The sequence below is a fragment of the Zootermopsis nevadensis genome, unplaced genomic scaffold (genome assembly GCF_977971745.1).
Source record: "Zootermopsis nevadensis isolate Lab colony 2312 unplaced genomic scaffold, Znev_1.0 Znev_ptg000025l, whole genome shotgun sequence".
Taxonomy (NCBI): Eukaryota; Metazoa; Arthropoda; class Insecta; order Blattodea; family Termopsidae; genus Zootermopsis; species Zootermopsis nevadensis.
In genome coordinates, this window is record NW_028259157.1 from 11,618,922 (window position 1) to 11,646,559 (window position 27,638).

The 27,638-nt window shown below is 39.0% G+C and overlaps 1 protein-coding gene and 1 long non-coding RNA gene across 11 annotated transcripts; one reads left to right on the forward strand and one right to left on the reverse strand.

Annotated features, from left to right (window-relative positions):
• Positions 1-163: 163 nt before the first annotated feature.
• Magi (membrane associated guanylate kinase, WW and PDZ domain containing protein magi) lies at positions 164-27,395 on the forward strand. Of its 10 annotated transcripts, XR_015537093.1 has the most exons (18): positions 164-1,944; positions 9,450-9,683; positions 9,774-9,980; positions 10,878-11,043; positions 11,396-11,607; positions 12,484-12,576; positions 12,689-12,880; positions 13,553-13,741; positions 14,802-16,353; positions 16,566-16,734; positions 17,964-18,156; positions 18,649-18,771; positions 19,802-19,969; positions 20,411-20,445; positions 20,986-21,156; positions 21,244-21,391; positions 21,718-25,807; positions 26,908-27,395. XR_015537093.1 is itself a non-coding variant. In XM_022071545.2 (17 exons), exons 1-17 carry the CDS (start codon positions 1,584-1,586, stop codon positions 21,858-21,860), a joined length of 4,356 nt encoding a protein of 1,451 aa, XP_021927237.1. In that variant the 5' UTR covers positions 164-1,583; the 3' UTR covers positions 21,861-27,395. The 10 variants fall into 10 exon arrangements, 9 of the variants coding, with proteins under 9 accessions (XP_021927237.1, XP_021927238.1, XP_087212118.1 ...); XM_022071545.2 differs by having other exon boundaries at positions 21,718-27,395; XM_022071546.2 differs by having other exon boundaries at positions 16,566-16,722; positions 21,718-27,395.
• LOC147872652 (uncharacterized) lies at positions 2,101-5,483 on the reverse strand. The gene is made up of 2 exons (XR_015537101.1): positions 5,412-5,483; positions 2,101-3,034 (listed from the first exon to the last, which is right to left on the reverse strand). It is a non-coding gene; the product is annotated as an uncharacterized LOC147872652 (long non-coding RNA).
• Positions 27,396-27,638: the final 243 nt, after the last annotated feature.

The following is a 27,638-nucleotide window of genomic DNA, read 5'->3' on the forward strand; positions in this document are numbered from 1 at the left end:
GCAGCTTACATGCTGAATGTGTTGATTAATTGACAAACATTTCAGCAAGATGTGACTACAAGCAGCAGTTCCTTAAAACATGTTAAGTTCTACCCTTATCATTTCTCCTACAACTGCCATTGCACATGTTGTGTTAAGGTCTCCCGAGCACTGAAATTTCTGTACAACAGAACATATTTCTTGGACTATAAGTTTAGTCATATTATCTTGTTTTATATGTTCCCAACCACACCACTAGATCAAGTTGAGAACAGCTTTACTTGTTGGCTACTTTGTCCTTGAGGAGAGTATGGACCTCAATGCCAGTCTGGCATGTGGCAAAATAACATTCTTGTCCTACTGGGAATTGAAACCCAGTCATTCAGCCCATCACTTAGTCAGTATACTGTCATTGTGATTAGATTAACATGGCTATGGTAGCCCTTCACAATGACAGTCTTGGATGTTTGGTATCTCCATAACAATAGGGAATATTTGAGTACTAAGGAAATAACACTGCTGGGAATTTAACAACAAATTTGTTTGTTCTGTATTCTTAACCTTGCACAGTCAAAGCCATTGGTACCTGAACCATGGCAATATGTTTTGGCTATCGGAAAGCTGCCTTCGAGCTCCTATTGTAGAAGTTTGAAAAATGTCATGAACTAAATGTGACTTGGCATCCTTGCACTTGGCTGAATGATATATCAATCGAATGTGAGTTATTAAAACGAGTAAAATTATACCACGTGCCTTTGCACCAGTAAGTAATATGATCTAAAAGTAACCTAACTTAATATAAAATCGTCTTAGGTTAAAACTGGTATGTATATTGCGAGCACTATAACATTACAATAGAAGTTTGTGGTATATGTACAATTTCCTCCAATGTCCGGTAGTAAAGGTGTTAATTACATTATATTTATGTCAGTATTGCTTAATGGTAATCGACCGATTGACTTTAAACTTGTGTTACTGAATGTATTTTATGAGTGTACACCAGCTATTTCGAATAGTATGATGAATATTTACGTCATTTGCATCGTTATCTGAGGGCATGTCGATACAATTTTAGTTTGCGATCATATGAGATTCATTGTGGGTCACATGGTCGTGTCTAACAGTGCTCGGTATCATTTTAACGTTTCCTAAATTTACACTGTACGTTGTCTACTAATTCGAACTTTCAAAGGCTGTCGACCTTTCTTATTACTACTACACTCCTTTGCGCATGCGCACGAGTTGCAGCAAGTTGCATTTGAAAAGGAAGTGTTTGACAGGTGCGTAACGTGGAAAAGTATGGATATGTATGTGTTACATTAAGTATAACATAAATATGTGCAGAAACGAGGATCATTGTGTTTGTAAGTAAGTGAATTTAACGGACAGAGTGTAATTCCGGAAGAAGAAAAGCTGTAGAAAATGGAAGCTACCTGACACCTGGCTGTATAACCGTCAGACGTGAAATTACAAGCAACATGGCTTCTTGGTTTATATGAGGTACTGAAAATGTATACTAGAAAGCAGATGTCGAGAAGTACGGGGGGGATTATGAATGCTTTTTTTCGTGGGAAAAGAAACTTCGTATTGAAAGTTATGTCATAATGCTGAAATCTGGCCAGAAAAGGCCTAGTACCCCAAACAAAACGAAATCAGGTGTTACAGGTTCCTCCGATGGTGCAGATCACTGGAGACAGGGTGTTTGTGAAACAGTAATCACTGCTCGACCCGACGGTAGTTTAAACTTCTCAGTGCATGGTGGATCTGATAATGGAGAGTTTGCTTACGTGAGTCATATAGTGCAAAATAAAGTGAATTATGTGAGTGGAAAATTAAATGAAGATGGTATTCTACTGGAAATTCAGGGCCAGAAAGTAGCAGGATATACCCAGCGAGACGTAGTGGCGTGGTTAAATCACTGTTGCAGAAATGGAAATCCTGTGGTGCTGAAGACAATTGATGCAGGTGAGTATGAGTGAATCACGTTTCTTACAGGTGGTTTAATATAAGTTTGTAAATCAGGTATGTCAGCCTCCAGGTCTACTAAGAGCTGCTTAAATAGATGTGACTTCTCCAGGGCCTGGGGTGAACCATAACCGTCTATTTTTACTAGTTTCAAGCTTAAGAATAAGATTTATTTTATTTTTCGTTCTATTTACATGAAATTAGATTACATGCATTCCACAGGTCCTGGTTAATTGGGGTGCAGAACAAGTCAGTTTACAGATAAACACAATAAACAAGTCAGAGTAGATAATGTCCAAGACTCATGATGCATGTAATTTATACACAAATGAGAAATTCTGTATAATTATTTCATAATAAATGTTACATATCCATAAAGAATTCGCATCTGCCGTTAATTAAGATTCTCATCAACAGAGTAGAAGTTATGTGGCAAAAGGAATTATTCGAATAAAAATAAGCTGTTTTCTGTGACTCGATAGCTTACTAATGTTTGAGTGTATAAGAACCAAATATCTGTGTTGTTATAGTTGAGATCACAAAAAAATGCCAGCATCTTGATTTCAGTTTCTGTTAATTTGTATTGATAGTTATTTATTAATATGTGTAATCATTATTAGTAAGTACTTGGTGTAAAATGTAATAATTATATAATTTAATTTCCTTTTTATGCAGATTTGAATACTTGAATGTGTAAAGAAAGTTATATGTTGGGTTTTTTTAGGGAAATATTAAAAACTCTGTTACCTTTGTGTGTTTACAGGAAACTTTTTAATGTTTTGAAATGCTGTTTCCCCCTTACAGTTCTATTTCCAGCATGTGAAGGAAGCAGACCAATGAATACTGTTGGTTGAAACAGAGTGTTTCATAGTGATTCATACAACTGTTCCTGGGAGTCTTATCAGTAACTGTGAAAATTGCCTTTGCTGCCATATTCAGGTAATCAGTTCCTGTCACAGATTTGGTGATCTCTCTGCAGTGCACTTGAGCATTGAAATGGAGGTGATACGTTCCTCCAAAACATCCACAAGGAGTCACAGCGTAGAAGACCACAGTTAACAGTTCTTGTCAGATTGTTGTTATTTTCTCCCTTTAAGCAAAATGATGGCACTATAAGAAATATCATCTTCCCCAAGCATCAAATGACCAAGTTTCTCAGTTACGTTATCACTGTGTCATTCATATTAAATAATTTGTATTTATGTTGTGAATGTGTAAAGTTGTATGAATCATTATGAAACACCATAGTATTTACAGGGGTAATGGCCCTTCTTTAAATGACATTTTCCAAACGTATAATGAGATAAGAGTGGAGAATAACTGCTGGGCATGCTTCACCGGATGTGAAAGCTTTGACATTTGTCATTGCTTGACACATTTTCTACTGCTGTCTGATGTTTCAGAAATTTGTTCGATTTTGTGGTATTTTATGTGTTGACTCAGTAAGTCGTGCAGTTCGTTTCATGATACGTACATTCGTGCGTAATTTATGTGGCATATTTACTTCGTATGTTGTGTCCATTATGAAGTAACTCATGTGAAAGAGCTATTAACACATAAGTGACATGAACTGATCTGTCAGATACTTCAGCTGAGACAACTCAGGCTTTATTGTTTCTTGGTGGGTGGGGGGGGTTGTATTTTTATTGAACATGAAGCAGGCCCTTTATACTCATTGATTGTGATGCCATACATTTTTAAGCGCAACCAGAGCTTCAGAGATGCTTTGAATAGGCTATTATAACACTGATGTATAAAGTGAAGCATTTGCTTGTGATTAAATGAAACATTTTGACTGCATATTAAGACCAGGAACAGTTAACACAATGCTGTTAACTTGTGTGTGTGTGTGTTAAGTCCAAAAGTTCACCCTCGTTATCTGCGTGGGCCAGGGCTTGGTTGAAATTATCATCGAACTTTGTATGAAATATTTCGGGCTTTCTCGAGCATTTCTTTTTCCGCAAAAAGATAAGAAAACGTTATTCGAAGTTGCCCTCATTTTACGCTCGTGACACGGCCGAGCTCCAGAAACAGTCCACCGACTTATATGTGCCCCCACCCAGAAATAGTTTGTGATGTCACCTCATAAACTTGGCGTCCGATGTATTTTTACTGTTCCTCAAACGTCAAAATAACCGCATATGTTTGAAGATCGTCGCCAAATAATTCATTCAAAGATTACTGGCATTTATGCATAAAAACATTAAAAATGATGCGATAATCAGGGCAGATAAATAGACGGAATTAAAGGGTGTCGGGCTTTCGTTGGAATCGTCCTCGGGTGAAAGCTGCATTTTAGTGCATAATGAAATGGAATATTGTACAATAGGAGGAGATTGAACTGGGTATGACATTAATTGTGGAACACCATGTTGTTGAATTTCGAATCTCACCTCTGAGGTAATTAGTAATCCTTGTGTATAGGAATCAGTTCAGGAAATGCCGTTGGATCTCTCGTCATTGTATGCCAGTTTTAAATAGGGCTGAGATAAATACAGTCGTCTTTCCTATAACGCGATAGTTGCCCTGCTGAAAAAAACCCAGCGGAACAGAGAGTTGCTGTTATCAATAAAAAGTAACAACTCCCTCCCTAACTCTGGATTATCGCGTAGCTTGTAGTTCGTGGGAAGGCAGAGCTGTGTATTTCGGTCCATGGACTGGCAGTTTTTATTTGTCCTGGAGCGTAATTAGTAACTGGGAATATTCCGTAGGGGTGATATGACGTCGCTTCAGTTTAAACCCACAGAAAGGCCTTCATTACATGTACAGTTTTGGTCAGTCTTTGTGGATTGTTATTTGTTGTGTGTGGCCGTCTGAAAACCCATTGCTGGTTTAGCACTCCGCGAATGAAAAGTTTAGAAGCATTGTATGTGACTCCAACCAGAGTTTTACTCCTATCCCTTAGTGGATATTTTTAGTGTGTGATTGCATTTGCCAAGTGCGCGAATAGAACTCTTGAGGTTGATTGTCCTCACAGTTTGTTCGCGATATTCACCAGCGCATGAAGGCATTTATACTGTGATGGTGACTTACTGTATTTTGTGTGAAATCTGTATTCTTTTCGTGAACTGTGGACATTGCTGGAGGAAATGTAGAAGCAAGAGCAAGGATAATTAATAGTCGGTAAACAAGTCAACGGCCGGCAACATTACCGTGCCATGTTATCTGTGCCCTATCCTAGCCAATCCCCTACAGTTTGTCCCGAAAGTAAGGCAACGCGTCCCGAAGTTAAAGGAGAACATTTTGTTGGTGTAACAGGAAAATTTAAATTTGTCATGCCCACTGGCAACACTGGACTTTTGCCTTCGTCAACAAATCGGCGGTGTGACGCAGTTTCTTTGTATTTGTCAGTCAGTTGTTTGTGTGATATATACCACGCCGTTCTCAACAATGCAGTGTGTGTTTGTTGAGCACATTTGGAACGCAGTCGGATGAAGCAGTTAAACAGGCAAATCCTGTGCACTTACCCGGAGACGCTGCCTCAAATAAACTGTGAAAATCCAACGACGCCACTCTGTGAGGAGTTTGTAGGAGTGGGGCGAAACGAGTCGAGTTGTGTTTACAGAAATGACGTTACTGTAATACATGATATAATATAGTCTTAACAAACAAGACATTCGTCTTTGTGTTGCGTTACTTTAGGGACTTACTGTACTAATTAGTTCATTTGTAGGATAGCAGTGTTGAAATTGTTATTCAACCCAGTTAAGTATACTGTGTGTTGCCTTTCACTTGTCGTTGCGTGCGTGGTTTGCGTTGACTCCATTTGTGAAGTTGCGGTGAAGTACTATTAACGGTTTACTTTAGATAAATTCCGGGATCACTATCATTTCCTGTCAGCTCGTGTAACTTGGCGAACTAGCGTAATTAATTGCTAGGAGATCTATGAGTAGTAGCCTCGCGTCTTGATACGCGAACCCCATTAAACAATGCTATTTAATTAAATCGACCTTATGTGATTTTCTTACCGCACAATGGCGCATTGCGGCCCAGGACTTGGGCTACATAATAATGCGATAAGATAACAGAAGTCAGGCGTTTCGAAAAATACTGAGACATTTAGGAGCTGCGAAGCGCTCCATATGGTTATTTACTTGGAATTTCTGTGGGACGTTTAAGGATTTGTGGCAGTCATGTTCAGGATTTTATTCCGATGAATTAACATTTGAGATTTGACGTTCTCACGCTGATAAACAAGAATATGCCGCGTATAATTGAGAATAAGAACCAAGGTGAGGGTTTGCGATTTAGTACAAAAGTTGGTACCAGCGAAATTTCTTGACTCTAGGACTGGCTTTACACGTTTGAAGCGAGGGACATTTGAAGTTGCATAGAAGGATTTGAAGTTTTCTCATCGCCCTGATGATGGAGGCAGCTAAGACATCTGAAACGTTGGGTAACTTATACCAGACTACACAGTACTACAACCCAGAAGATGGTCATCATCTGAGATTGCATAGTCTACACAAATACTTTAGAATTGTTGCATTGTTGTGTTTGGATGCTCGACGCTGATGTCTGACGTCAGTGGCATTGATGAATGCGAATGGCAGTGGAGAATGTTGAGATTAATGTCAGGAGAAACCAGGGGCGAGGAACACTCGAATAAAGTACGTGTCGACCAATGAGCTGTCTGCACTGAACTCTCTCACTCGTTAGTCATAGTTTTTCGCAAAAGTATGCATTCCCTGTAATGGAGTTACAAGGATGTCTGTTTCTGGGTTGTTTCGCCATGTAGTCTGGTAGAAGTATACCAACGTTTCAGAGGTCCTTGCTGCCTCCATCCTCAAGGAGCCAGTTCCATTTGACTTCCGTTATGCGCTTCCGCTATCCGCGATTATATTTTTTGGTATCATGGGCATACATTCGCGGCCACTGTGGAGACTGTCATACAGGCGCAGTGAGTTGCGCGCGCAGTTTCATTAACACGCCCCCATAATTTTGACTCCTGAGACTACATCACCCAGAAAATCCACGGTCATGTAAAACGTTTGCCATTTTACTCGTTTCCGATATACGCGGCGGCGATTCACAGGAACGCATCCCACCGTAAAGGCGTGTAAGCTGCAGCTGCCTATCTTTCCAGTCAAATTCCACGAAACATAACCATGATCGTCTCGTACGGATACACCCTCAAACTCCAGTGGGTCAAGCCTGAGGAGTGAGTCGCCTGCTGATGATTAACTCCAGGCATGTCTCGTATTGCGGTCACAGTTAAGAGTTGGAACGGAACTGGCGAAGGACAGGAACTAGAACCACACAGTTTTTTAATTGGTGGAAGAGCGAATAAGTGAAAATTGTGTTGCGACTTGACCCCCTTTCTTTCTCCGTCTTACGGACAGCACAACCAACCGGTATGGCAACGTTGGGTTGGCATCTGGTTTCCATCTGCCTTGTGGTGTGTGTTCTTTAGTGGGAGCGTAGAAGGGAGTGCGAGGCAGAGCGGGGAGAGAGACGGGCGATGGCGTGGGGCTGAGTAGATCAGCACATTCCATGATTCATTCGTAATATCATAGGATAATGTGGTAGTGGGCAGTCGAAGAAAACCTCGGAAATGTGGGAATTGGAGTGCAAATGGTGAGAATCCCATGTTGTGTTGTTTTAGTGTCGGCCCCAGAAAAGGGAAGCGTGGGGGCCAGCGTCGTTCCTCATTGCAGGGCCTTGGGTGGCCAGCCTGCCTGCTTACAATGACCTTGACATTGCAGTGGCTAAATGTGCTAACATGAGTATGTAAGAAAAGAACCCAGAAAACTGTTATTTAACACAGCATCAGGTGTGTGTACTCAGACTGGCAGCTTTGAGATATTTCCGAATTCATTTTCCTTCCTTTGCCTGTATATACAACACCCCTCTCTTCCAACGATCATTTTCCTTCATTGCTCAGACACTCGGGTTGAACTTTTTCTTACAACGAAAATTATAAGTTGAATCTGTTCTAAGAAATGTTCATCTCACGCTGGAAAAGTCAAGCATAATGTTCTGGAAATCAAAGACGTTCGTATTTTGTGATTAACACTGTTTTACTTTCTTTTGAAAGGACTCTTTCTTCACCTGGAAAATGACAGGAAGAATCTCCACAATAAATATCACAGTTGCTTCCATTATATAAGACCATTTGCACTGACATGCATGGTGTTTTGGAGGTCCTTTAACTAAAAACTCTCTATAGGAAAAATATCCTGTCATTTCACTGGCAGCTTGAAATTTCCTTCAACAGAAACATAATGATCTCTCCCCCTCCCACCACAGATTTTGCTGCCTACTCCTGTAGATTGCAAATGTAAAGAAATGTGCCATTTATGGTAGGAAAACCTGTTTTCTTAACGCCAATATTTAGCAGTCCAATAGTATTGGAAGCTGAAATGAAGATACCACTTGAAGACCTGGGCATAGATGAGATGATAATATTAAAATAGATAAAGATTGCTGTCTTCTGAGTTGTTGCACTGTGTAGTCTGGTAGATGTCCACCAATGTTTCGGAGGTCGTGCTGCCTCCGTCATCAGAGTGATGAATGAGCCGTTTGGCTCTCTTGATCCGAAGAGCTTCTAATCTCCGAATGTAGCTATGAGTAGCCTCTCCTTAGATGTTTAGTATGTAAGGTTTTAGGTTTTCACAGTGGTGATTCTGCAAAGTATATTGTGGTCTGGAATCTTAGAAAAGTGAAGTTGTGCCAAATGGAATGGTTCCAAATATCTTCTTGGCAACTTGTCTCTGAGGCTACAGATGCATGCCAAGATCTTGACATGTTTTGAGGTGGTTACAAAGTGTAATGGATGCCTTGTGTCGTATGCTGTTGAATTACTTAGGACTTGAAAAGGGGTCATATGTTACTTATACTAAGATTTTCTACAAACATTCATATAAAAAAAAATATTGCCTCACTTCAGTGATTAAATGCTCATGTGCAATTGAAATTATAACTAGGTGATGGTATGTGTGTTTTTGTGTTTATTTTGGAAATCTGAGCACTCAGATTTTTGATCTGTTAGTTGAACTGGGAAATGAAGTTGAAATTCATTATTTCTGAATAGTAATATCGTCTGATACTATATAGTCTTCAGCTACTGACAGCATCATTAGATAAAGTATACGTGTAAGACTTGAGGTTCTCACAGCGGTGAATATGAAGATTTCTGTCTTCTGGGTTATTGCGCTGTGTAGTCTGGTCGATGTTAACCAACGTTTCAGAGGTCATACTGCCTCCGTCATCGCCCTGATGACGGAGGCAGTATGACCTCTGAAACGTTGGTTAACATCGACCAGACTACACAGCGCAATAACCCAGAAGACAGAAATCTTCAAAGTATACGTGGTTTGTGACCTGCTTGCTGATTGATTATAATCTCATGCAGTCTAGTGAAACGACCTGTTGTGTTTTTGACTGCAGTGTAACACGTTTCGAGATTTGTTTCACATCCCATAGTATTATCAGTTATTCCTTTGGATCTCTGACATAAGGAAATGAAGTGTTGACAAATGAAATTTGTTTTGTCTGTGTTTCAGGTGCAGTAACAAAAGATCTTCGCCAGTTCTTGAATGCAAGATTCCAGAAAGGCTCTGTTGACCATGATCTTCAAAACACGATTCGAGACAATTTATATCTCCGAACAGTGCCGGTTACGACACGCGCACCTCGAGATGGTGAAGTGAATGGAATCGATTACACTTTTCTCAGCACTGACGAGTTTATGGCATTAGAGCGAAGTGGAAATTTGCTTGAAAGTGGCATCTATGAAGGTATAATAAGATCCTATTTTATGTGTTTGTTTCGGCATGCAGATCGTTTGTCTCACTTTTGCTATCCTGTAACATTGATTCCTGTGGCAGGAAATCACTATGGTACTCCAAAGCCTTCGAAGGAACCCCATGTCTCACCGCCTCAGAGTAGTGGCTCCAACACTAATCTGAGTACAGCTGGTCTGGTGTTGGGTGCACTTTTTCCGGGTGCTCACCCAAGTTCTGAGGGGAAACGGAAACGCAACCGTTCCAACGTAGAAGCTATGGCAGCTAAGAACATGGAGCCAGAACCTATGGGTGGGCATAATTTAGTTAATGATTGTAATTTTTATTTCATGTCATTTATTCTTTTGCTTTATGAATCTGAATGTTGAATCAGAAGCTATTCTTTTATTATTTATATTTATTCGAATACTTGTGGAAGATATACGTCGTCATCTTAAGCACATATTGTGGGTTGTGCTGTTTTCAAATCAATTAAGTCACTGCTTCATTATCGTGGGCGTTAAACTGAAAGAGCCAGTGATAAATATTACATCTAATCAAAATGCAGGGTTCTGAACTGAGAAATACTAAAGTCTGGAAAGGATATTCTCGGTAACTTTGTGACTGAAATGTATAAATGCTTACAGTTCTGTGGTGTACAGTAATTTATTTTATGGTTTTCATTGTTTTTTTTAAAGACTAAAAATTGGTGATAAAATCAGTTAATAGAAACTGTAGCAAACGAAGAAGATACCTGTTATGCATTATGTTGTCAAGTACATGAACTTTCTGCATCTTAAGTTGCAAAGCTTTAATTACTGCCATAAATTAGAAGCCGTGAACCATATATAAAAAATGAATCCGAATTATTAAGCCATATTGGTATCTTGGGAAGTTTAAGTATAAATATTCTCCTTGTCCCGCCATGTCTTATCTCTGTTTCTAACAAATCAAAATTGTGTTTCCTGAGTTATGGTCCAGAAGATAGCCACGTTTGTACTTATCATTATGAGAACCTCGGATCTTACTTGGTGTATACTGATATTACGTGAATATATTCTAATTTCTGACATTGTTCCATAGGCCCAAATACAAACAAGAGCAAATATTACGCTTTGCCAGGGCTATCTTAAAAGTTGCATTGCCACTGCAAGATTCATGCCATATCCTGATCTTTATGCATTAATAAATGCCTTTACACATTGTCAGGGACGTGTGGAGGTGGTAGTGAAGAAGACCAGTTACCAGGGATGGGCTCTCCCCCAAGTTATTTCCATACCGGAGATGGACCCGACTCTCTCCGTTCTGATCTGGGCCCCCTGCCACCAAACTGGGAGAAAGCATATACCGAGAGAGGGGAGATATACTTTATAGAGTAAGTAACGTGCGTCGTCACATTTATCACTGTGTTTTTAAAGTGTCGCGTGTTCGTTAGGAACAGGAAAATTATAGCAATTGTAAATGCCTTGTCTTTAACAAGTAAATATTTTATGAATAAAGTCTTCTCGGACTATCAGCCGTGTTAGATGGTGATTAATCGCCGACTTTTCGAGGACCATCTCTGTCCTCATTCACAAGGCTGTTGACTGTGTGGCTCGTAGCGCAAGGCATTTGTTAGTGTAACAGTTTATTTAAATATTCCATACTCCGGAAAATATAGTGTGCTGTTTTTCAGTTCAAAATTTGTGTAGTCTTATGTTAAAACACGTGTTCCTCGTTTACTGCAGCCATAACTCTGGCACCTCTCACTGGCTGGATCCAAGGCTTTCCAAGTTTCAGAAGAAGTCATTGGAAGAATGTTTGGATGATGAATTACCATACGGTTGGGAGAAAATTGATGACCCGCATTATGGTACCTATTACATAGATCACGTTAATAGAAGGACGCAATATGAAAATCCAGTGATCCAAGCTAAGAGGGCAGCTGAGGACTGTACCAGTAAGTGTTTAAATGTAGGAATAGAGTTTAACAAAACTTCTTATGAACCTCTTTATAAGGATTCCGTAATAAATATATTCGTGTTCTTTACTGCAGATTTATTCAGGCTTTCTATTGCCAGGTAAATAACTACAATATATATTATATTAATCACGTGTTAGTGGAACTTTATATTGACTCGCCTTATATATGACATTATTCAGATTATTACACCTTGTGGTCTTGTAGATTGTTATATGTGTTTATCTTCACCCATCTCCCTGCAGATGGAAGCAGTGTGTTTCTCCGAAATGTTGGTAATCACCTACAACACAATATGGCATCACATCTCAAGATGCCATATGGTCACTGTTCTGAGATACTGAAGTTATGAGTAATGTAGCTTAATTTCTTGTTAATACTTCTCATCTTTTACGTTATAATTATCATATTTTCATACAGTAAAGCCTGTGTGTTATGAACATTGTTTATAACTAAAAAGTAAAAAAGTAAATCTCTCCCACTATACGCCATGCAGGCGCTTGGGGGGAGAGGTGATATAGCTCCTACTCTTTCTTCACCTCGGTACTAGATGGGGGTGAGTGGTTGGCATCACGCGCCGGCCGTGCTTTACCCCCGGGAAATGACCCCGGTACCCATTGGATAGGAGGCTGGGTGGGCCCCAGAGACGGTCTGGACGCAGAGGCTAGAGGAAAAATCCTCTGCCCTCGTTGGGGATCGCCCAGTCCATGACTGTCTGGTGGTGACAAGATGTAGGCTGTAATTTCTTCATCGTGAAATTGGTTATAAGAATGTGCATCCTTTGACTTTTGCTATTACATGCTTTTCTTTGTACAGTTCACACATTGATTCAAGTTTGGATTTTTTTTTTAACAGGTTCAAATGAACTAAAGGGAAGGAAAGCCCATATTATAACTGGACCGAGGCCAGCTGTTGGTAACCATTCTGGCGCTTCAAAACGCTCGAACAGTGAGTTTGTGGAATTAGAAACAATTCAGTTGAATATAATTTACAGTATGTAAAATTTGAATGTCTGGTTATTTCTGTTACGAGATATTAGACATGTGGGACTTGCTTTCAGATTATGACCGAGCTTTCTTCACACGAAATCCAAACGAACTGCGTGGTGAACTGATTCAGACGACGCTTGTAAAGTCCTCGCGAGGTTTAGGCTTCACCATTGTTGGTGGGGATGATACAGAAGAGGAGTTTCTGCAAATAAAATCTGTGGTGCCTAATGGACCAGCTTGGCTTGATGGAAAACTGCAGACAGGTATTTATCTCAGCAGATATTGATTATTTTTTACTGTTAAGAGTTCTGTCAGGTGTTTTGGATTGCATCAACCTGATTTTGATGTTAGATTCTGTAGACCAATGCGGTGACTGCGGGCGCCCGCCAAGGCTTTTTTTGGGTGCCCGCATTGTTACGGAAAGAGGTTATACTGAATAATGAAGACCGTTCAACCATGAACATTGTAAAATCAAAGCACAGATCTCAACTTACTGATGCCCATCTTGACGATGTGTGACTTGAAACTGGTCCAGAAGACCGAAACACACGCGTATGTAATATTTATTGTTGCAAGTAATCCGACACATGTGTAACTTGTCTAAATTATCCGCTACTTATGCTTGTTATATGTGGACAAATCCAAATGTGTCTTGGTTGCATTACCCCATTCGATTTGTCAGTCCATAGCTGCCCCTCGTGAAAGGAATCTAATACTTGAAGCTGTAGATGCACCGACTCTTAGAAGTAGAAAATTTATTTGATGGGTTTTATGTATCATTGTACATGTGATATATATTGTGAGGCCACATTGTAACAGTACTTCACAAAGTCGCTGATGCATTAGCCAGTTTCTGGATTCAAGATGGATTCACATTATCTGTAATTGTGTGTGTTTACTGTTCTGTTTTTATTTGACAAATTTGTGGCGCACAGGTGACGTACTGGTGTATGTGAATGAGACGTGCGTTCTGGGCTTCACGCATCATGACATGGTGAGCATGTTCCAGTCCATCTCTCCAGCGGAGACTGTCACGCTGGAGGTGTGCCGTGGTTACTCACTTCCTTTTGATCCTAATGACCCCAATACAGAAGTGGTCACAACTGTTGCTGTGAATGCTCCAGGTGCGTTCCTGCATAGTAAGACGCTTTCAATTTGCGTTTGCCTGGGAGGGAGAACTGGGGAAAACATGAAACTCGTGAGCCCGTCATGTGAATTCAGTCTGGTAACCTTCTGATTATGAGATAAGATGTGTACTGTATAACTGGTGGTTCCCTAGTACTATTCAGCAGTAAACCAATTCTAAAGGGTTTACTGTCATTTCAAGGGTTCTTACTGCCTTTGTCAACGTTGCCTTGACAATGGACGCAGTAAACACCTCTGAACGTCGGTAAACTTATAGCACGCTACGTGGCCCAACATCACAGATGACAGCTGTCTTCATACCTGCTACTGTGAGAACCTGAAGTCTTACCAAAAATGTAAAATGTGTTTTTATATTTTAAAATAATACCGTGAAGGTTAAGGGTTAAGTGTGGTGTCGCAACTGACGAGACTGGTAGATGTATCTGTGATGTATTGTTGATGGGTAAGGAAATGCAATGCAAATATTCTTTACTTTTGGGTGTTTAAAACTGATTATGGTTCTAATTTCTACCGTGTATAAATATTTGGTGCATGGAAAGAAGAGCTGACTTAAGTCATAAAATGTATTTATTTTGACATATGATATTCTTCCTGAGCCCCAAAGAGGTATGGTAACTTGATACATGTCCATTTATAGGATTAGACATAGTTTTGCATGACTGAAAGGGCACTTTGTGTACAAGAATAAAGGGAAAGTTTAAATTGCACTTTCGTGTAAGCCTATATATATATATATGGTAATTTAAGAGACCAGACTATTTTTGAGTAAACGTTTTTTCTCCCTTCTTCTTCTGTGAGTTGGCAGCTTTTCGTGATGAAGTTTAGTTTTGGTAATATGAATTGCTGTATCACACTTATCACCAGACCAAAAATTTCTTTTTCTCTTACAGATTAAATATTTCATTTTTATAATGTTTTACTTTTATTCACATGCCTATGCATTAGCGTCAGATTAAATTACAGTAATATTGAGGGTCTCCAGGGAGTTTTTAAATTTCGCCTTTGGTTTTCTTGCATTTTTTCCTCTGTTTATTGCAGATGCAGACCCTAGTCTGTACTTGGATCATGATGGTAGCCTAAAGGGTAGAGGCTACGGCTTTCTCGATGTCTCTTCTGATGGTGTCCATACTCACAATGGATCAGAAGATCTGGTGAACAGTTCCGTCAAGTCAATGCCTGATTTGTGCACTTCTGAGAAAATAAAGAACATTCAGCGTCCAAATAGCACAGACGTCCTGTTAAGTGATGTGTCAGGTTTGGGTGACTTTATTGACCAGAGCCCTGGAATGAACAAGCCTGAATTTCTTAGCATCTCCATCGTGAAAGGTGCCATGGGGTTTGGCTTTACTATAGCTGATAGTGCATATGGCCAGAAAGTGAAAAAGATCCTTGACCGACAGAGGTGTAAGAACTTGATGGAAGGTGACATCTTGGTGGATATCAATGCAATTAGTGTGCGGAATATGTGTCATGGTGAAGTGGTTCAGGTGCTCAAGGATTGTGTAAGGAATCAAGAAGCGACAGTAACGGTGCAACGAGGGGGTCCCGGCTCGCCTGGCAAGAACAAGCCTCGGAAAAAGGACGAGCCCGGGTTAGCCGTGGGTCTTGGCGGTGCAGGTAGTGCTGGAGGCAGAAAAACTAATGCCGCCGGTTCGACAGCGGGCATGTATCGCAGCAAAACGCCCACGGCAGATCTCTACAGTACACAGCAGAAGGAAGTGATTCCTAATAGGCCCAAGACTCCGTTAGTGGACACGAGGAACCGTCCAAAAACTCCCGTATCAGAGCGAGACAGGAGACCTTGGTCGCCTTCGGAAGGTGTAGGAAGTGCCTCTTTAGATGTAGGATTGGGGGGGACTGGTGTGTCAAAGTGTGAGGAGAATGGGGCAGATGGTATTAGTTCCTTGCAGAGTCCATCTTCCCCTCTTACTCCTCCATATGATAGTTACAAGACTGCATTTTCCTATCCAGATCCATATGATGGTGGTGGTGGTGGGAGGAGTCCGTTAACAAATTTGGGTGATTGTCTAGGGGCAGCTACACTTCAAGATCCTACGCGACCCATACAAGGAGACTACGGCCACAGCAGGAGTCTCGGAAATGATCTGGGCCGAGATCTTGATCCTGATTTAAATGTGGACTCTGGATCTTTACAGCAGAGGGATGGGTGGAATAAAGTCCATGACGGACGTTACGGAGATTCGTACTCGTCGGAGAACGTCCCTCATTCTTCTGGTACTGGGACCTATGACAGTACCGTAGTGGATCATGCTAATATGCCAAATAATCAATCTCCGTCAAATGACTATCTCACTCCATATGTGCCACACGCGTTTTACAATGGTTATGGAGGCCAGTATGATGCAGGTTATGTTTATGGTTATGCTGATGTTCATTCAGGCTACGTGCCTCACAAAGACTTTGGATACCCACACCCAGTATCTGGGTATACTTCTCAAGGGCAGAATATTACTGGTGGTACAGTTACCCTGGCTAATTCGGGGTATTATACAGCGTCTGATGGTGCCAACAAAAGAAAGGAAAGTACAAGTTTTGAACATGAACAACCACATCCTAGCACAGTTACAAGGTAAATACAAATGTTTTCATATTGTCATTGGAAAACTATTGTTGAAATGTTTAAATATGTGGCAATCAATTTTATTTATAAATCATGTTTTTTTTCTTCTTCAAACATTGCATAAGTCGACAAAAATTTATTTGGTGCTGTTGTATTGTTTTCTGGTGATCCCTTTGTCTTCAAAACTAAGTGAGGTCTGGGGCATTTGTTCTTGCATGTAGATATCCTCGAGACTTGAGGTGGGTGGGTCTTGGACCAGGAGTGCACATTTACCCAGCAGGACCTGGCCTAGAGTGGGTAGAGACATCAGTTACTCTGGTCCGACAAGAGACTGGATTTGGTTTCCGTATTGTTGGCGGGACAGAAGAGGGTTCCCAGGTAGGATCCATGGTGAGAAGAGAGTCATCCAATGCTTTCGGCACTAGGCATGGCAGTAGTATAGCCCAGCCATTGTTTTACTTTTACTTAGGACTTGAAACGTCATGTAACACAATATAATGATACAACAAAGTCCATTGGGTTATGGAAGTATGGAAATTTCTTTCTGGGGTGAGATGTGACCATGAGCTGTGTTGAAAAGTAATTCAAAATTTGTTATAATTAAAAAGGAATTTAACTGTGTGGCTGTCTAAAAATATAATTGTTTGAACTGGTACAAACTCTGACTTGGCTTTACATTTTGGCTTCAGACTTTGACTTTGTTACTGAGCTGTGACCCTTAGACAAGTGACGAGAAAGATGGCATCCTGTGACTGTTTTCTCCTCACTTAAAATTAAAGAAGCTTTAAAGCAATAGATTTGAAAATGTGGAAACTTTTTAACAGCAGGTGGAGCAGCTGTTGATTTTGAAAATTGAGTAAGAGGTGCTTTCAGTATTGATAGGGGCAGTGAAATAAGTGTGTGCAGTACATGCTAAAGGAACCTACTTTAGAAGGTGGTTAACCTCATAGCCCTATAGGAACAGTGTCTTAGTTTTTACATGTTCATTCTTGTTACTTAATTAGGTAAATTTTAATAATATGATATAACTCATATTCAGACACGTGAAAACATGTCAGTCTTCTGGGTACTAACACCATCTGGTCTTGAAGGTAGATACCAGTTCTCTGAAACGAACTTCAAATCTAATTTATGAAAACATTATATTCATTATACTGTCTTGTGGAAGATTATTATGTGCTTCTCAATGGTATATTAATGCATGGCATGATTATTCTACTCATGTTACAGGAAATTAAGGGGAAAAAAGTCAAAATCCTTGGAATACTTTTTCTTTTGTTTGCCCAGTTATTTTATTTTTATTTTCTGTCAAGAATGTCCTCACAGTCTGAGGCATGGGCCTTGTGCTGCTTGGTCACTGGGACCGTGGGTTCGAATCCCACTCAAGCCATGGAAGTCTGTCCACGTTTTCTGTGTTGTGATTACCTGTGTACAGGTAGAGGCCTTGCGATGGGCTGATCCCTCATCCAAGGAGTCCTACCAAAATGTCTATAGATCAAGCCAATGAAAATTTGGGACCCGCAGTGCTCAGGCACTTGAAGAACGGGTCGTTCCCAGTATCCCAGTCAAGAATGTGTACAACAGTTGCACTGCGAGTAATGTAATGTACTTGTCACCAGGTATCAATTGGGCACATTGTGCCAGGTGGTGCAGCTGATCTGGATGGAAGGTTATGTACAGGAGATGAAATTGTGAATGTAGACTCACAGTCAGTACTCAGTACCTCACATCATCACGTGGTGCAGCTCATGGGGAAAGCTGCGGCTAATGGCCGCGTCACTCTCGGAATCAGGAGACGAATTCCTACACAAGGTAATCGGACTGCTTTTTAGAATCATCTTCAAGTAGATAATAGCTTTCCTTGCTGCCTCTGTTATCATCACAGTACTGCAGTAAACATCTACCAGACTACACGGTGCAACAACCCACAAGACAGCGACCTTCTGACTCACTCCCATGAAAACCTCACATCCTACATATTTTCTTGTTGATGTTGATCTTCTGGGTGTCAGCCCGGAACATGGAGGCCATATGTTTGATCAGAAGATTGATATCTACCCACAAATCCACACATTACAATCCAGAAGACCAACTTAAATATCTTCTACTTTAAGGACCTAAAGTTTCCTTTCTCTTTTTGGTCACTAGAATAGTAAGAAAAGTTACGAATTATGGCGCTGTTCAGTGTGTAATTTTCTCGATTCCCTATTACTTCATCTGTCTTATCTCCTAATATTCTCTGAATACATCTTCATATCAACTGAAATAATTTTGATTATAGTGTTGTCGTCTGTTATGCTTCAGATGTGAGCAGCTACGCAAGGCCAGATATTGGGTATCCGTATGATGTGACTGTTACCAGAAGGGAAAGCGAAGGATTCGGTTTTGTGATAATTTCATCCGTAAATAAAGCAGGTTCCACCATAGGTATGTAGTGTTTATTATTTTGCAGTATAAGTGGTTCTCGTCGTTTGCCAAATCATTGTTTTTGTTTCTTCTTACCACATTCGCCACCATCTGAACTAAATTTCAGTTGTTTTCGCACAGTCAAGTGTGATGGACATTGGCCGTTAAGTTATATTAGGAGTAGCTTGCTGCTAGTATGTAGCAGACAGGGCCATTTGCTTCTACAACATTAGTTAGGGCTCACACTAAGAAACTGGCTGTGTATCTGGTAACTCATTCATATTTTGAATTTAAAGCAAATGTATTTCAGCTGCCATATAATTTTCTGTTTGTGAAAAATGAGGAAGATTGTCAGAAGGTGGAAGAGAATTAATTGGTGTATGTTTCTATTTATTATTTTACATCACTTTTGTACAATTTTAGAACATTGTGTCATTGAGTAAAGGTGGATTCGATAGTGGTGGATTAATTTGTGAACACGTTTGTCGTAAGACAGTATTCTCAACAAGACGGCTATTTAGTACAGTATCTCATTGTGGTTTGACTCAACACAAAGAATTCCCACAACTGGCTTGTAACTAGAGCAAATGTGCCGTGATTGACGAAAGTGGGCTGTGCATTTGTTACGATGATGGCAGTGTTGTGTCAGTCTGTTTGTCATCGACATGCGTCTGTGTATGCTGACCGCCCACCAACCGAGGATCTGCTCTAACCAACTGAACCCATCTGTATACAACGTCTTTCTGCTGTTTAATGTATGGTGTCGGACTGTGAACCAGTCTTTCCCAGGTACCAGTAAAGGTGCTTAATTAAGCACCACACCATGAATACTTATGGAAGATTAAAGTTAATAGCTCCACCTTCTTAACCTTGGCAGTGGATGGAGGTAAGCGCTCAGCTTTACACCCCAGCTACTCTATACCTGAAGAAAGAAACCCAAAAATATTAGTTGGGTAGGTTTCAAAGGTTATAGAGAAGATAAAGATCTTGCCTTAATGGGAATTGAACCTTGGTTGTCCAACCCATGAATGTTTAATTGCATATATTGCAGGTCGTATTATTGAGGGCAGTCCCGCTGAACGCTGTGGTCAGTTACATGTTGGTGACCGCATTCTGGCAGTAAATCACATTGACATCATGAATCTCCATCATGGAGACATTGTGAACCTTATCAAAGACTCTGGCTACACTGTGACGCTTACAATAGGACCTCCGCTTGGTAATTGAATACAGAGTTTTTCTCTCCTAACTTCAATAATTTTTGAACACATTATAATCAATCAGGTCTACTTTCAATACAAAACAATTTTGAATTGAACGCTATTACAGCAATGCCAGTTATGCAATCAGTTATCAAAAATCTCAGAAACAAATGATTATCAATTACATTGTGTGTGATGATGATACATGGTTTACCTGTACAATTGCTTATATTATTAAAAGTGGATGTTGAAGAGTAAGTAAACTTAAATCAGATGAGGGGACTGCATTTGTGCTTTTAATTCCCAGCCTTCAACAGAACTGAAATGACAATCATGTGAACTTGTGGGTTGAAAACAGTGCTATTATCATTCAGAATAGGATTTTGAAACATTTTAATTATTTATCGTGGCATTTTTATCTTTTTGGATTTGAAATCTTATGTGATTTTGTTTTTCAGATGATGCATCCAGCACAGCATCAGTGTCTCAGAGGGTAAGTAACTGGATATGTGGTACTTGATGTTCTCATGGCAGTAAAGATGTCAGATGTGGTCTTCTGGATTGTGAGACCATATTATTCTTTTTCTGGTTCATTCATGGAAATTTAGACTTAAGAGCTTATGATTCATTTACATGCTAGATTTGGAGCCTTTGTCTAATGATATGTGATGTTGGTATTCCATATTCTGATTTGATAGAAACCCTTTATATGTGATAGAACAAGCATTCGGAAGTTTGAAATAAATATTTGTGGTGCAGTAATTTGAAGTACCACTTCATGGTACAATATTTGACAGTGCCACTATTCAGTGCAGAGAGAATGTATTTGGATTTCGCTCATGTATCAGATTTTGTAGATACCACCTGAGGATGTTACTGGAATCAGAATGGGTTTGGAGCAGTGTTGAAACCTACATTTTAAAATGTAACTAAATGGTTTTTTGTTTGAAGTGAACAAATCTGTTGTGATTTGTTATGAAGCATTGTAAGGTATATGGTTTGCCTACCAACTTGAATTGTGCATTGCGACCAGGAGGAGGAGACGACTGGAATGGAGGAGGAGCAATATCACGCCGTAGAACTGAGTCGTGGGACACGAGGCTTTGGATTCAGCATTCGTGGTGGTCGAGAATTTCAGAATATGCCATTGTTTGTCCTTCAGATCGCAGAAAGTGGGCCGGCTGCCATGGATGGTCGCTTGAAGGTAAGTGATACAAGATATATTTTCACTTGACTGAGCCCAAGAAACCTGTTTTCTATGCCTGTATCTTATGATCCTTTTGTCTTGTAGATTGGTGATCAGATTATTGAAATAAACGGTATTAACACAAAGAACATGACTCATGCAGAAGCCATTGAAATAATCCGCAATGGAGGCCCGTCAGTGAGATTATTGGTTCGTCGAGGAGGGAAGGTTCCTCCCCCTCCACCAGTTGGAGGTAAGAACGACAGTAATTAGGATACTGCAGTCATAGTTGTGGCACATGACAGAGGGTGTAACTTAAAGGTGTGGTACAAATGTAAGGATGAATTCTACATGCAGAAATAATGAAGAGTTAAAATGAACATTGGCATGGAGAAGCCTCTTTTTTTATAAATTACAGCCAGATCTTCCTTTTGCAAAATTTCCAGTGTGTTGCTCTCCCTTTGCACTTGGAATGATACCAGATCTTAAAGACACTACAGGAACATTCTGCATTAGGCTTTGGAACTGTAGGAACTGTAGTGACACTGCTTTTTGCTTTTATATGTTTTTGCTGCACAGATCCAGCCAATGCTCCAGCAGTGAATACGAACTTACGACCAGGGAGTTCATTGGCTCAACCCAACGGGCCAGTACGTCATAGTTCTCCCTGTGAAGCAGGACTGGGAACTGTGTACTGGGAACAGCACTACAATCCCAGTTGACATGGCCTTTGTACAATAGATAATGTAACCATCGAAGAATAAACATATGTAGAGATGCTGTTGGTGTAGTATGACAGTTTCAGAGGTGTAAGGGAAGGAAGATGTGCTTGTGCGGCATACGACCAGTTTAAGTGGCTTATTTTTGGTCAGTGTTATGACGTGCTAGTAATGAGAAACTGCAGTTTTGGTACATGTGGGTTCTTAACAATCTGGAAACTGTATTCGTACATTGAACCATTAGAAAGTAATAGGACAGCTTGACAGTGTTTGATCTAGTCAGATGATACTAGCCCACTGTTGCATGCAGGACTAACAACTTTGATAAGCCACACAACTCTTTTTCTGGCTCGTGGAAATTTAGACATAAGAGCTGATGATTTATTTATGCTTGATTTGGAGCCCTTGTCTAATGCTGGTTATGTTGGTGTTCCATATTCTGATTTGATGGAAAACCTTTATATGTGATTGAACAAGCATTCAAAAGTTTGAAGTAAATGTTTGTGGTGCACTTCATGGTACAATATTTGACAGTGCCACTATTTGGTGCAGAGAGAATGTATTTGGATTTGCTCATAAGATTTTGTGGATACCACCTGAGGATGTCACTGGAATCAGAATGGGTTGGGAACAGTGACTGGCTGAGTGTTAAAACCTAGAATTTAAAATTAGTAAAATCTCACTCTGTAGACGACGACGACCCCCCCCCCCCCCCCCCCCCCCGTGTCTTCTTCCTCTCTTCATTGGGCGAGTTCAGATGCAAGCTCTAGAATGGTTATCCTGACTGAGTTTTTAACACACACACACTCTACGAATATTCTGGGGGTCACATCTTAAAGTGGGTGATCATTTTCTTTCTCTCTTCTCACAAATCATCTGTTGCTATCTCTCCTTTGACACTGCATGGTCTCTTCTCAGATATAGCATTATAAATAACTTGGCAATCAGTGATGCAGTAAGTTTGTAAATTTTGATCTCCTGAAAGAAATACCTACACTCTTCCATGTTTAGTTTATTCAAAATTGATATTTAAATTAGGAAGTCAGCTGCATTTGCTGTTTAGACCAAAATTATTACACACTGCCTGATGTAAAACCACAGTCCGTAACTACCAATAGTGCATTACAACGTGAATGAGTGTATGGTAAATATTTAACATTATATGCACACCATGATGTAGGAACCATTTGATAAAGTTTCCAAGGTGACAGATCACATGACATTTTATAAATTCCTTTGCATATTTGTATTTCCATTTTAATAAACCTTATGAAATGCATCACGAAACATGAAAGTGATCGTTATTCTCATACAGTGCTCGAAGTATAATTTCACTTTTGGACTGAGAAGGTATTTACCAGTTGATAAACATTTCTGTAACATAGATAGAATCAAAGTTGGAGGTTGTTAATAATGCAGGTGGATTTTCATCTGATAACTGCCAACAAAATATTCTGGTTTTGGCCTGTGATATTATGGTACTGTGATTCAGTGTTACAAGCTTGAAAACTTGTGGTTTTGCTCAAAATATAACTTATGTTACCACACTAACTCTTGTGAAAGTTACACATTTGTTACAAAGTTTCAGTCTGAAAATATAAATTTAATTGTGGCCTGTATATACATGGTTGAAGTTGACATGGTTAAGCCACATTTTCTCATGCTTGGCTATTGGATGACCAAAGTTATGCCCATCAAGTTGTAGGACTTATGAGGTTTAATGGGCAATATTGTAACACTAGAGTCTAACATTGAATTTCACTTTAAAAGCATGGCACTTAAGCAGTGCAGGGCTTGAAGTGGAAGTTCATTGCAAACTGAAGATTTTCACATGAAACATATTAATATGATTTTTTGCTGGGAACACAGGTATATTGCACATTCTCCCTTTGATTAACTGCTTAGAAATGTTGAAATTATTTCATCTGAACATGTGATTTTTAAAAAAATTGCATAATGGATGAAAACATTCTTGTATTGTTTTCTTATTCTAGACATAGGATTTGTTTATGTCTTTGGATATTGATTTAAATCTGATACCTGGAATCAGTTTTGTGTGATTTAAGAGGTTTAAACTAAAGCTTTATGGGAAACATTAAGATTATAATTTTGGGGCTCAAAATTAGAAGGTGAATGAAAAGTCTCTGTGCATCTTTAAGAATACTTGTTGGAAGTGGTCCTTATTTTCAGAAACTTCAAAATTCATTACTTTTGTGTTTCTCAAATAACCAATTCATTTCTTGTTGAAGATTTCTGTCTTCTGGGTTGTTGCGCTGTGTAGTCTGGTCGATGATAACCAACGTTTCAGAGGTCATACTGCCTCCGTCATCAGGGCGATGAACAACCCAGAAGACAGAAATCTTCATACTCACTGCTATGAAAACTTCAAATCTTACATCATTTCTTGTCGTCAATAGGAAAGGTCTGCTGGAGTTATTTAATTAATTATATTTATCTCATAGATCCTCTTCTGTGATAACTGTTGAGTTGAATGGTCTGAGAACAGTTAGAACCTGATTAGAGGTTGATGACAGTTTGGAAACCATAAGTACAATATAAGAAAGTGCAGAGACTTGTTATTCATGCAGTGGCTTTTCAACATATTTACTGAAGTAATGTGTTGGTATGTATCGTTAGGACCTCAAACAGCAAGTAGGTACTACTGGGCCATGTGTGTGTGTAGCTTTCATTATGACAGAGTATGAAATATTTGAAGTTATGTTTATCTGGGTGACATTTTAATTTTATATTATGTAGTTGATGGTGTAAAATGTAATAGGAAACATATTAAGGAAATCAAATTGAGGTATGATTTCCCATCACTTCTGTAGTGGTTCTTTATATATTTATATTGAGCCAGTCAGAAAACATCCTTAACATTATTCAGGCATAATGCTTTTACTAGAATCTTGAATCTTTGCCAGCCTTAACAGTGATTCTTTGGTTTGCGTAATTGACATTCTGGAACTTCCATTATAAAGAGTGTATTACCAAGGAACTGATGCATAAGACTGACTTTAAAATGCAAAATAAGTAAACTCTTTGTTCTTCCATTTAGACAGTCTGCCACTTCGATTTTAATTAGTAGTTAATTATTATTGTGTGATGCATTTAAAACATCTTAAAATTTTGCACTTATCATGAAAATAAATTATTCCATTAAGAGAGTTAGATGTCTTTAAACTGAACAAATGACACAGTACTTGTAGTTGAAAATTTTGCAAGCATGGGAAATGTGATCTTGGCTAAGTTTTTAAAATAATTTATTTAAATTGATTCCTCTCAGGACAATATGGTTTTAAAATATGACACCAGAGTTTTATCTGCTTTAAAAGAGCATCATGTTGCTTAAAATACAAGCTGGTAGCTCAGAGGCATCTTCTGATAAAACAGAACAAGGCAAATGCAAAGAAAAATGTTATTGGAGTCATGTATGTTCCTGGGAAGATCTGCACACTGAGTTTCATCTGTATCCTCTCAGAATATTGGAACTCTGTTATCTACAAGCAAATTCTGCATAATATATTACTTTTTTCGTAACACCGACTAAATAGCTGGTATTTCATATTAGCTTGTATCTTCAGAAGTGAATGTTCAATAATTTATGTGCCTTAAAAAGCCTTTGGATAGGAAAAATGCATCTAATATGAAAGCAAGCAGTTACAGCACTTGTATTCTGCGGTCTTACAGGTGTTAATTTATATTTATGTACATAGGTAGGAAATGAAAATGTTTTGCAGAAGGTGAAGTAAGTTCTTCTTTCCAAAAAAGGCCTCCAGTTTGATCCCAAAAGTTAACCTTAATGTTAAAAAAAGCATGCAGGGACATGGATGTAAGTGGTCAGTTTCATAGCATTGGCTGCTGTACCACCGTAAGTTCCCAACACACCCATCCGAAAGGGAAACCCAGGCCATGGGCTGACAAAATGTGTTCCCTAATAATGATCACAGGTGAGCTCAGTTTTATGTTGACACTCATGGTGCATGCGGGAGAAGCATACTAGCCATACAAATTTTGAATTTGCAGTCACAGGCATTGCTTCGAGTTCTTATTGTACTGTTGGTTAACAGTTGGAGCAGTAGGGGCCAGTATTACCATGTTCATTGTGTTGTAAGATACAAATAATGGAATTATTGATTACAGCAGGGAACAGCATCCATCTGGTTGAATAATTGATCCAAAAATCACATGTGAACATTTTTGTTCTTGGTAATTACAACATACATAGTATTATTCTGTTTGTTCATATTTCTAATATGTGCCAGGATATTTCAGTAAGAACTGTCCTGGTTGTAGGGTTTTGCAGCTATTAATTTTTGTTGCAGGTTAGTTCAAAAAAGCAGAACCTTATTTATTGGGATCCATTTTTACCATAAATAAACATGGCAATATGTTATAGTCATTTTCTGATATGACACATTGCTTGTACTTTGTATTCAAATATTAAAATATTAAAAATAAATTTTGTGTAACCTATGGCCCCATAAATCATGTTTAGTTTTAATTCGGGCTCATCATATGTAATGGCCAGTGTGGAGGGGAAATTCACTGTCATTTCCTTCCTCAATATTTAATGAACCTATCATATGTAAAGTACACGCATCCAAATTCATCCCCCCCCAAACATTTCATGTTTGGCATGTGAATAGTTTTTGTTCCATATCGTGTATACTGTCAGTGTCACAAAAATGACAGTTTGAAATGTGGAATTTGAATTGCATGGATAACTGTCCCGTGTAGCAACAATTCTTCACATGCGATGTATATGAAGTTTCCATGCACTCGTGATCTTATTACTTATTTTCAGCGATCATATTTATATGAATATGATGACAGTCCATTGATGTTGGAGATTGTAGTCATGATGATACTGACCCAAATAATTTTTTTTTTTGTTCAATCATTCATATCTGCATTTTTTTGTATTATGTTTGTACTATTCATGCATTTTTGTGAACAGCCAGTTACCGTGTTTCATCATATGTCTATAATTAAACTTGATGTGATGCTAAAAAACTGCATAATTGGCCTCTGTTTTTTTATTTTTCAGTTTAACAGTTCAGTAAATAATTCTGAATAGAGATGATACTTCTTCCATACCAGTCTCTCGCATAATGCACAGAAGAATGTCTAATGACAGTTTTCCATTAAAGGAATTGGTACTGAGTTTGCTGGAATTAGTACAAGGAGTAGTGAACTACAGCTGTAATGATATTGGAGACAAAAGTTATTAATTCCTGACGAGAGAAATACATCAGAACATGTTTTGAGGGATGTACATTTTAAATGTTATACTATTATGTATCATTTTGTGAATAATCTACAGTTTAATTGATGTTATCAGATTGATATCCATTACATTCTCAGACTTGTGTACATTTTGTGGTGTAAACAATGAAATCTGGTCATTAATAGAATATTGACCTTAACAGCTTGGAGTGTACATTTTTGTTAGTAAAATTTTGTCATGTATAAATTGTACGTATAGTTCAAGTGTTTTGTTTATTTTTAAATATATTAATCTAAAGTTACAATATATTTTGTTGTATATTTGGCTGGTCTGATCAATCCTTTTCCTGGTCTGGGTAAGCAGGTGACAAGAATGGCGTAACTAAGAACTCCTGTATAAATTAAATATTTGTTATATATTGTTTATATTCCTCTGTTTTAAGCTCTGAAAGTTTATTTATGTCAAATGGTAGGTACAAGAAAGATCACTTCCCATTTCCTATCCTGTAGTAAAGCCGCAATATATGTTGGAGTATTTGGTTCACATTACTA